At 30.0% G+C, this 10,956-nt stretch overlaps 2 protein-coding genes across 2 annotated transcripts; both read left to right on the forward strand.

The window, feature by feature from the left end:
- The first annotated feature begins 1,092 nt into the window (after nucleotides 1–1,092).
- On the forward strand, nucleotides 1,093–7,208 carry LOC108324285 (glycolipid transfer protein 1). Its single transcript, XM_017557195.2, has 7 exons — nucleotides 1,093–1,243; nucleotides 2,240–2,369; nucleotides 2,907–2,962; nucleotides 3,257–3,387; nucleotides 5,721–5,856; nucleotides 6,474–6,605; nucleotides 6,892–7,208. The coding sequence occupies exons 2-7, from the start codon at nucleotides 2,252–2,254 to the stop codon at nucleotides 6,925–6,927; spliced, it is 609 nt and encodes a 202-aa protein (XP_017412684.1). The 5' UTR covers nucleotides 1,093–1,243; nucleotides 2,240–2,251; the 3' UTR covers nucleotides 6,928–7,208.
- Nucleotides 7,209–8,272: 1,064 nt separating this feature from the next.
- On the forward strand, nucleotides 8,273–10,556 carry LOC108325356 (CRIB domain-containing protein RIC1). Its single transcript, XM_017558419.2, has 4 exons — nucleotides 8,273–9,147; nucleotides 9,470–9,567; nucleotides 9,666–9,726; nucleotides 10,012–10,556. Exons 1-4 carry the CDS (start codon nucleotides 9,090–9,092, stop codon nucleotides 10,410–10,412), a joined length of 618 nt encoding a protein of 205 aa, XP_017413908.1. The 5' UTR covers nucleotides 8,273–9,089; the 3' UTR covers nucleotides 10,413–10,556.
- The last annotated feature ends 400 nt before the right edge of the window (nucleotides 10,557–10,956 follow it).

Genomic DNA, 10,956 nt, shown 5'->3' on the forward strand with positions numbered 1-10,956 from the left:
GCTCAAATATCCATTTAGAATATCGTTTAACAAGCTCAAAAAATTATTATGTTAAAAGAGTTATATTTAAGTTTTAGAACTAAAATATATCAAAATTCAGATTTAAATGTTAATTTAAAACATAGTTCAACAGGTTAAAAAATTAATGTCGTGTTAAAAATATTATATTATTTGTTTTTTAAATTTAAGAATCAAAATATATTAAAATTTAAAATAAGAATGAATCTAATATGTTAAAAAGTTATTTTTAATAAAAGTATATCATTTATACAAAATGATATATTTGGTCTCAATTAAAATAAGATAACGTTAATTCATTTTAAAATTAAATATATATATATATATATATATATATATATATATATATATATATATATATATATATATATATATATATATATAGAAAACACAGTAGAAATCACTTGATTTTGATATTGACATTTGATATTTTGATATTGACATTGATAATGTCACTTATTATCTCAAGAATCTTACACTTGAGTACCAAAAAAAATTACAACTTTTTTTTAAATTGTTAAAAATTAAATTTTGTAATAAAAGTTATAAAAAAAACACATAAACACGTACTATTATGCCGTTAGTAATTTTTTAAAATACATAATTGAGACATTTTGTTGAAAAAAAAGTTAAATGAATACTAAATTAAAACTTCTCAACTAAATAAATAATTAAATCATTTGTTTATATGTTAAACTTTGATAAGTTTTTAAATTTAAAAGTAAAAAAAATATAGTCTTTCTAGCTCAATTCTTAGAGTGACTTTTGAATTATTTATATCCTAACTCAAATGTTATTTTAAAACATTTTTTATCAAACTCAAACATATTAATGTCTTGTGTTAAGAAGACTATATTTATATGTTCTTTAAATTTAAAATCCAAAATAAAAAAAATCACATAATAAATGTAAAACAAGCCTTTAATTAAATTTGTAAATTTCGTACTGAACAAAGATTTTATTTATTACCACAAATAAATAAATTTTGAACTCTTTTTCTCAACAGTTCGTTTAAAACTTATCGATAATTATTTTTTTGTAACATTTTAAATTTTATAATAATTTTTCGTTGTTTCAGACTGCGGTTCCCTTGTTTCCGCGTATATATATACTTAAAAATTAAGCATCGAAGGAGGGAGAAGGAGAAAAATCTTCGAATCTTGTTCCCATCTCTTAACTCCAACGCAATTGCTGTTTGGATCACAGTCCCTTCGATTCCTCCTGTGTATGCACATCATCTCTTCTCTAATTGTTCACGGATCAATGCGTGTTCCATTGTTTCTTGAAACAAATGAAGTCTAAATTTTCTTTCTTTTGGAAAAATAGAAAATGGGTATTCCAAATTCTTCTTTTTTTCTGAACTCAGTTTCAATTTCTGGGCAAGTCCCTGCTATTTTCTGCTCTTAGGGAAATTTAGCGGGAGCAAGATCTGCTGTTATTTATTTTTTCCATGCAATTCTTCAGTGAAGTTGTCTATTTTTTATTGAGCGTCTCAAAGGGTGTCTCATCCAGAAATCCAAGGATCTAAACTCTTAGTTCATTGAAAATTTCCTATTCTCAGTTGGCAGCATACTATGTGTGGTAGGAAAGCAAATTGTGATGATCTTATAAGCTTTAGAATCACTAGTTGTAAGCAAAGTTTAAGCTTCTGATGTGTTATAAGTGAAATTAAGTTAAACTTTGGTTCTTCAGAACCATCATTTTTAGAGTGATTTGAATGTTTTTTTTCTTATATTTTTCAGTATTACTTTTAAAGAAATCCATTTCTTTTCCTAGTTTACAAGTTATCAAAATATAGTAAAAATTCTATTCGTACAATATGATGTTAATTTGAATTTTTATTCACTTTCCTAGTTTGGAAACTTCGCTACAAGGATAGATTATGTATCTGTTGAACCAATGACTAATGTCACATTCCAATGACTAACTCTATTCGTACAATATGATGTTAATTTTGTTCACTTTCCTAGTTTAGAAATTTCGCTACAAGGATAGATTATGTAACTGTTGAAACAATGACTAATGTCACATTCTACCTGTAAAAAATCTACATTCTTCCCGTTGATGTTCTGAGTCTTTCTTTGTTAGCTTCGTATTCTTATATTTTTCTGCTTGGCGTAAGAAAGGTGATATTTGTATACGTGAATTTGAATTATATATTTGTGGATTTTATATCTGTTAAGCTGATGTTAGTGTATTTGTTTGGTCTTGTCACGTGCAGCAAAGCCCAAAAATGGAGGGGACTGTTTTCGGTCCTGCACTGAAAGAACTTGAGCATGTAAAGTCTGAGCATGGAGAAATTTTGAGCAAGCATTTCTTGGAAGTGTGCAAGCACATATTGCCAGTAATAGGTGTGTCTTGTTCATTACCTTGTTATTAGCTCTTAAAAGAAAGAAATAATAGATGCTAACATTTTGCGAGTGTTTCCTCCATATATATTTTGTCCTTTTTAATGGTTAGGGATAATCCAATTATCCTTTTTTTTAATCTGTGGTGTATTAAATGACACTATATCCGCTAAATTTAAATGAATTATCACCTCTTTGAGCCAGGTAAGATGCATAAGGTGAGCTTTTCCATGGTGTACTTTTGTTGATCCTGCTCTGTTAGCATTCATCCAGAGATTTTTTTTTTCTCATCAATACAAATGTGTAAAATGTTTTGATTGCTTTTAATTTTGTTTTCTTGGTCTCTTAGGTATCTATATTCTAGATCCATGACTATTAATGTGCAGAAGTGATTTTTATCTTACAGTCCTACTAACTCTACAACTGCGGCATATTAAACACCAATAGATTGTGAACCATTGCATCCTGGTTTAGTGCTTGTTTAAGCATAAACGGATACATGTGTCTTGGATAAAAGAGCTAACAATTTTCTTGTAACAGATAAGTTTGGAACTGCTTTGGCCCTTGTTAAATCTGACATAGGTGGCAACGTATCGGTATGTTTTTGTGAACTGTTCTATCCGACTCTAATGATATTGTATACTTTGTCAGATGATTTGCTGCAGCTTTGAATATATTATTCTTCACTTCTTCTTGTGGTAACATGGTATGGCTACATGTATCCTATAGTGTTTGATTGTGATTCATTTTGATTTAATTTGTGGGTTTCTATCTAATTTACATAAAATATTTTTCATTTGAACTTTTATCAATTATAAGTGTGTACATTATCTAAGCCTTGGGATCATATGATTTGTTCTAATTCTATACCTCTCTGATTTTCTCGACAGAGATTGGAAACTATGTATTCCTCCAATCCATCCAGATTCAACTACCTCTACAGTTTGGTACAGGTGGAGGTTGAAACTAAAACTGCTAAATCATCATCTAGTTGCACCAATGGGCTTCTTTGGCTGACAAGGTAATAAACATCATGCAGTTGCATTTAACTTGTGTTTTCATGTAGGAAGTTTGACTAGCCAACAGGTTAAAGATTAGATAAAAAAAATGCCTCTATACTTAGAAACAAATTTCTGGAAGAAATCTCAACTCTCAAGAGTCCCTTGAGGCATGCTTTCCAAAATTTGGATCTTAATGTGACTTGAAACTGGCCATAACATGCATGTGTAGATACAAGTATGTTTAACATCACAAATTTGCCTTGATGCTTGTATGTAACTTATGTTGTGGATGAGCACAGACTGCTGTCTCTTTTTTCTGGTTGGAGATCTGACATGACTAGAAATAAGGTGAATTTACAATTTATAAGTGGTACAAACCTCACCTTACAAACTGGTTTTGAAAAGTTAAATTAAGCTTAAAGTCTACTTTTTAAGACTTCTAAATGATTATAACCATAACTCGTATCTAGTCTGTTTGAAATAAATGGAAAACTAGTATTGTAGGTCACAGGTTTGGAGTCACGTGATTTTTATTAAGTAAAACTGAACATGTGGAATGGTGATTCAGCAGGACAAATAATAGAACAAACTTTGAGGTGAAAATTGGAGGTCATTTCATACCACAAGCTACATGGTTTAGTTACCTTAGTTTTTTCTCCACAAACTGGTAGAAAAACAAGGGGAGATGTAAATTATAAAATTTAAAGTGGGTGGATGAATTTAAAAAATGCTTTAGGTCTATTGTGACCAAAGGAGCTTATCATGCTTACTGAAATTTTGTGAGCTAAGGTACTGAGTGAGGAAAAGAATAGAGAAAAGTGAAAAATACGTCTTGATACTGTGATGTTTTACAAACTTACAAGGTGATGATGTTGTCCATAAATCCTAAAGTTACTTATACTAATAGTAATCCTAACTAGATATTAAACAAATAATGATACTAGAAAACATGGAAACAAATAAAATAGATAGAATAACCCTAAGAATTAATCTCAAAGATAACATAAAATATTCTAAGATGCAATCTTCATATTCTTTAGAGTTGACAAAATGAGTCAACTAACTAGACTATTTTGAACCAAACTGGTAACAAGTAGAGCTTGAGTTTATGTTAAGTCAAAAGTAAATGTGGACCCGTTTTACCCTGATCTAATAAAAAACTGCAGAAAGCTAAAAAGTTATTCATGTTTTTACTGGGTTTATGCTCCATTTTGGAGACATAAATTGTTACGATCTAAGATAGGGGTAATAATAAGGGTTGGAAAGTATATGAGCAGAAAGAATATTTAGTATAAGTTAATTAGAGTAAATAAATATAGTATAAGTTAATTAGAGTAAATAAATATATATTTAGGGAAATATTCAATATAAGATATTTATAATTAAGGATATATGCTAGAATAATATACGGAGAGATATTTATATTAAATATAGGGATATTTATATTAAATATTAAATATAAGGATATTTATATTAAATGCAGAAATATTCTAGAGGAATATTTAATAAGAGATGGGCGGGAATTAATTAATATAAATAAGGTTAGAGTCCAGGGTTAAAGGACAGGCTTTTGATTATTGAGTTTTGTGACAGACATTATTGTCTTGTGAGGGAGGTTATGCTCTCAAAGTAATTGAAGGAGGTTATGCTCCCAATTATTGTTTATCCTTGTTAATTCAGATATTACCATCAATAAAAGAGATTCATTCATCCAATATTATTCGTTTATTGTTCTATTCCGTGTGAGAGAGAGTGAAAGGTTGTATTTGGCTAGTTTACGTACTCAGGTACGTAACATAAATTGAATTGTGTTTTTTGACCTGACTCATTATAGTCTGCATCCCATATTACGCTTGATATTTTTCCTTAAGATTGCTTGACCATGTGATAAATAGACCAATAGAAGCTCCGGTGAGAAGAGCTGATAACATGAAGACCAATAAAAGTCCAATAAATAGAGGTTGAGGACAATAAAAAGGTAATCGTAGGGATAACCATAAAAAGGATTTAGATCTAAATGTCTGTTGTGTAGGCTTGATTTTTTTTCACAGTACAAGGATGGTCATTTAGTCTTCTCCAACATATCAGGAGACAACTTGTGTTGTCATTGTATGAAACTATGATGAATCCTTTAAATTTGGTTCAATTAGATTTTATCTATTATTTCTTAAGACTGTTATGAAGCTTCGGCTAGTTCTGCTTATCTTTCTCAAGTTGTTGAGATACTAATGTGATAATTATTTTTATTTGGTTGTCTGAGATCTTAGCTAATGAGTTGTAGTTGTCATTGCCATATTTATCCTTGCAGTATTATTTATGCTACATTTATTTCACTAACCGGTAAAATCTTTAGGGCAATGGATTTCTTGGTGGCTTTGTTCCGAAACTTAGTCGAGCATGAAGATTGGACAATGTACCAAGCTTGTACAGATTCCTATAACAAGACTCTGAAGAAGTGGCATGGCTGGCTTGCTAGCTCAAGCTTCTCTGTAATCTTATTTTTAATTCTTTGTTGATATAATGTTGTATGTTTTGATAGAACAAAAAATACAGCTTATTGACTTATCAGAGGTCTATAAATCATCTCGCAACTCTGGAATGTCAATGGCTGGGCATTGAAATAGTCTTCCTAGAAAATGCTGTTGAGTTTACTATTTGCATAATTGTGTTGTCAATTTTCTACCACCTCTGCACTTTATCACAACAGTGCTTCATATTCCATGTTGTATGAAATAGTATAAGTTTTAATATTATTACTTTATTTGTCTTAATTTCCAGTGTTGAGACATGTAGCATTAAGGTTTCTAATTCTAAGTAAATGAGCCGAATGATGTCGTGATCATGTAAAACATTACACCAACAATAAATGAGCTTGCATCTTCTAGTTTCTTCGCACTTTACATTAGTCAATGTAATTTAGATTAAAGCATTTAAATACCATGCAATTTTACCTTATCTATGTGTCTGTCGTTGTTTTCTTGTCTTATGTTTTTTCTGTTGTTTTATTTTTTTTCTTTTTCCACTGTTCTTTTTTCTTAGGAATTGACTGTACGTTGTATGAAACTGAATACGGTTTTGGGATGTGTACTAAATGTTTGACCTACAGGTTGTCATGAAGCTTGCTCCTAGTAGGAAGAAGTTCATGGAGGTGATAGGAGGCACCGGCGATATCAATGCTGACATTGGAAAATTTTGTACAACCTTTTCTCCTCTACTCGAAGAAAATCACAAGTTTCTGGTAAGAAATAAGATATATTAGATCATTTTTATGCATGTAGAATGACATTGCTTTTAGATTATCTTGATTCTGAAGAATTTATTTGGGATAAAATTAAGTTTGAAGTGAAATTATTTATATTTGGAAAGCTAGTATACAATTTTCAAACCAATGCAAAAAGCTATATTTTTAGAGAAGAAAATTTTGAGGGTTGGAGGTGGGAAGCAATCTTATTCCCAGTGCTGATCTATGTTAGCCATTTTAAACCTTTCACCCATGAACTCATCAAACTTATCTTTTTGAACAGGCTCGTTTTGGCTTGGATGACATGAAAGCATCATGAACCACAGATTCATGGTCAGAAATTCGATTACATGCTCTGATCAATTTTACTTGCACAATATACAAGCACTGACTTTCATCCTTCACTGCTAAGTACTCTATTAAGATCTTACACTGTATGTTTGTGACATCAAAGTTGGTCCCTATTAGTTAGTTTATTACAAAGGTTAAGGCTAAGGTTAATGGTTGTTTAGGAACTTGTTTTCTGAAATACAGTATAAAGGAAACAATGATATTCATAATACTATTTTATTCGTAACAAGAAGAATAGATTACAGATAATTTGTGGTTTTTGAGATTTGCACATATCTTTGAGTCACGATTCGATTGAATTATTACATTTATATCTTATTATCCAATCAAAAGCTCGTTAGACCCTGTGTCTTTTGTAAGGGTTTATAATGCAAAACATTAACCAAAATGAATAAAAATAAAAGTATTGTGTAATATAAAAAAAAACAAAGAATACAAATATAATTTACTCATAAAATAATAATTAATACCATTATATAATGATGACATATTTTTTTATAAATGTATTTTTTTGATAATAATGATGATAAATAATAATTTATTTTTATATGATGATATATAATCAACACTTTCTTACAATAATTTTTTAACACTTTTTGTATTGATAAAGTTTATTAAATTGTTATTTTTATATGATGATATATAATCAGCACTTTCTTACAATAAATTTTTAACACTTTTTGTATTGATAAAGTTTATTAAATTGTTATTTTTTTCAAAATTATCTTGTTAAAAAAATTTCTCTTTGTAGCCTTTATTGAATACAGTCACCAACTTTGTATAAAATGTTAATTTTCTTGATCACGTGTAGGTTTTAAAAAATTATACTTCAATTCTTATACTAATTGGTGTTTTCCAATATATATAATTATTAAATTTACACATTTAAAGAATGACAATAATCATTCTTGATTTCTTTTCAACTTTATATTCAAATTAGAATGGGGAATGAATATTTTTACACTTTGAAAATGTAATATTTTATTTTATTTTATTGTTAATCATTACACATACATTTCTCGTAACTTGGAATTTTTTTTCTTTTTTTTTTAAATCAAACTTTTAAATTTTAAACATGTGTATGAAATACTATGAAAACAAATTCTCCATTTATGAGTTAGAAAGCTGATGGTCCCCATTTTCTTATTTTTGTTTTGAAATGTTTACATCAAGACTTACACCATATTTTGTTGAATGATACATATACAATATTTTATTTACCTCCACTATTGATAACTATTTTGTATAACAAAATACTATATTAATAATAAAAATAATAAATACAAATAAAATATCATAATAAAATAATAATTTATAAAATTGTAAGTTGAGAAGAAAATGAAAGTGTTAAAATATAATCGATCTAAAAATAAACAATTCATAAAAAGTTGAAAAGGATAAAACATTTGTCTTATTAATAGAATGAGTTGTGAACCTTTGATTTAGAAAGGATAGGAGTCCCAAAAATAGGTTTTGCACCTGAAAAATGCAGTGCTACATAGCTGGATTTTCACCTAAAAAGGCGTTGAGCTACTGGTTTTGATTTGAGGAAGAGGGTGGTTGATCAAAAACCAATGTTGTTTTTGTTTTCACTTTTGAGATTATGCCACCCTGAAGACTCCCTCTTCATGGTTGGTTATTTCTCCCACACAACCACCAACACGAACCAACCATGCATATCTTTTTCTCTGCATGACACTTACCTTCAAACTTTACCTGCATTCATGTCTCTATCTCAATGCTTCCTCACTTCTTCATGCTTCAGCTTTTCTGATTTCAACAATATTACCACCTTATCTAAACTCATATATATAATATGATTTTTGTAAACTTTTCTTCTCAAAGTAGACAGGTAAGTCTTCTTGATAATAACACCTTTTTCTTTTCTTACCATCAGAGAAAAAAACTTTCTCAACCATCAAGTAATATGGTCATCAAAATTATATCAGTGGTTAGAGGGAAGGTTTCTTATTATGTGATCAGTTGACTCACTTTTTTCTTTTCTTTTCTTTGCTTTTCAGAAGGGTTTTAGCTTATTATTCCACTGAATATTGAATACAATCAGCACCAATATTTTAAGTGAAAGATTTTTGGTGTAGAGATATCAACAAACTTTATTTACATTGATTAATGTCGACCAAGGTGAAAGGCTTCCTTAAAGGATTTAAATACATTTCCCAAATATTTGGTAAGTGTCCGTTCTCCATTCCCACACAGAAATTAAAATCAAAACTACATTTTTCTCAGTGAATTTTATAAAACATTTCTCTTTAAGAATATATATACATAAAGAGAAGAACACACACATGCATTTCCAAAGCAGGGAAGGCAGAAAACTTATAGAACAGAAATGCTTTCTTTAGAGGGTTTTATGCACATAAAAATGCTTTATTTTTCTCAAACTTGTTTAGTTTTGTTGCATCTTTTTGCTTGATGATAAGAAAGCAGAAAAATTATGCTCAGAATTTGAAAATTTAAAACTACAAATTATGGTGATACCTATTTTGCAGACGAGAAAGAAGAACAGTTTCAAATTGGATTACCAACTGATGTAAAACATGTGGCACATATTGGATCAGATGATCCATCAGCAAATGCACCAACCTGGGTACTATTCTCTTTCTCTACTTAACAGTTTCTGTTTAGGTGATAACTCTTCCTTAATTAAGAAACATTAGTCTGTGTGCAATTTAAAATCTTATGCAGATGACAGAATTCAAAGGAGGAACTAAAGAAACCTCATCAGTGATGAACCCTAATCCAGAAGGTTAGAACATATCTCTCTAATTAGTATTTTACATGTTTGTCGACACTTTCTTCTAATAATGAAAATTTTCATTCTCCACTCTTAATATTTGAAAATAAAAAACATAACTTTAATGAAAACAATGTGAGCATTTAAAATCTATAGTGCAGAAGATATATTACATGTGCAAGAAAGGGAGAGAAACAAAAACTAAATCCCTTTATAATGCTGTTTAGATAAAATTAATTTTGACCTAAAATCTTTTCTACAATTTATTCATTTGGTTTCTTACTCATTCAAATTCAGGTGAACGCGAGAAAAGTTCGAGAAATTCGAAGTCCCGCCACCACCTGATTCCCAAGTCCCGTCACCAATCCATGGAGACGGAGAACAACGCGCCTAGACCGAAGAGCACGCGCCGCAGCCATCGGTCCTCCGACCCCTCCTCAGAGACCACAAACCAAGACTCTTCCACCGGCGGCTCCCGCCACCGGAGACACCGGCGCGGGTCAAACCCAGGCGGTGAATCGCCATCCGCCCAGGATATGCCGCCGAGAAGCAGCCGGCGGAAATCGAAGAACTTAGAGGACGGTTCCGTTAAGAAATCGTCGGCAAGATCGTCGAAAGGAGACTCTCTGAGTGACATTTCGATTTCAGATTTTGGGTCTGGTTCTGAAAGTGGGCCTCTTGAGCCCATTAGGGTTTAAATTGGGCTGAGTGAAAGAGAGAGTAATATAATATGTGAAGAAAGAGTTTAGGGAGGGAGGGAGAGAGAGAAAAGAGAAGATTGATATGCTGTTTTGCAAATTGTAAATTATTATTTCAGGTTTTTATGCAATTCTTTTATTGAAGTGTGATTTCAACTTCAATTCCTTTTATTTTCATGATTTCCTCTTTTCTTTTTTAATTTATGACTGAAATTAATGTATTATGTTTCATTTAGTCACTGTCACAATTTAATGTGAATTAAAAGAAAAATTAAATTGTTAAAGTTGTAAAATAAATAATTTAATAAAAAAATTAGCATTGAAGCAAGAATATAATGTGTATATGTAACATAAGCATGAATGGGAACTAAATCTTGTATGCAAAACATGTTATTTTTCTACTCTAAATACCATGTATGAATGATGTGGGATGCAATATATAAAATAGCCAAAAACACGTATACGAAATCCGTTAACACAAATAAAACTTAGCAATAATCATAATACTTTAAGAGAACTCCATCAATTTAAATTGAAAATTTAA

This window comes from Vigna angularis, chromosome 3, assembly GCF_016808095.1.
Source record: "Vigna angularis cultivar LongXiaoDou No.4 chromosome 3, ASM1680809v1, whole genome shotgun sequence".
NCBI classification, from domain to species: Eukaryota; Viridiplantae; Streptophyta; class Magnoliopsida; order Fabales; family Fabaceae; genus Vigna; species Vigna angularis.

Excerpts from the sequence above, each read along its gene's own strand:
- LOC108325356 (XM_017558419.2), top strand. The coding sequence starts at position 9,090 with ATGTCGACCAAGGTGAAAGGCTTCCTTAAAGGATTTAAATACATTTCC. Across the intron at positions 9,568-9,665 it reads CAGCAAATGCACCAACCTGG|ATGACAGAATTCAAAGGAGG; the intron begins GTACTATTCTCT and ends AATCTTATGCAG. Across the intron at positions 9,727-10,011 it reads GATGAACCCTAATCCAGAAG|GTGAACGCGAGAAAAGTTCG; the intron begins GTTAGAACATAT and ends ATTCAAATTCAG.
- LOC108324285 (XM_017557195.2), top strand. The coding sequence starts at position 2,252 with ATGGAGGGGACTGTTTTCGGTCCTGCACTGAAAGAACTTGAGCATGTA. Across the intron at positions 5,857-6,473 it reads TTGCTAGCTCAAGCTTCTCT|GTTGTCATGAAGCTTGCTCC; the intron begins GTAATCTTATTT and ends TTTGACCTACAG. Across the intron at positions 6,606-6,891 it reads AAGAAAATCACAAGTTTCTG|GCTCGTTTTGGCTTGGATGA; the intron begins GTAAGAAATAAG and ends CTTTTTGAACAG.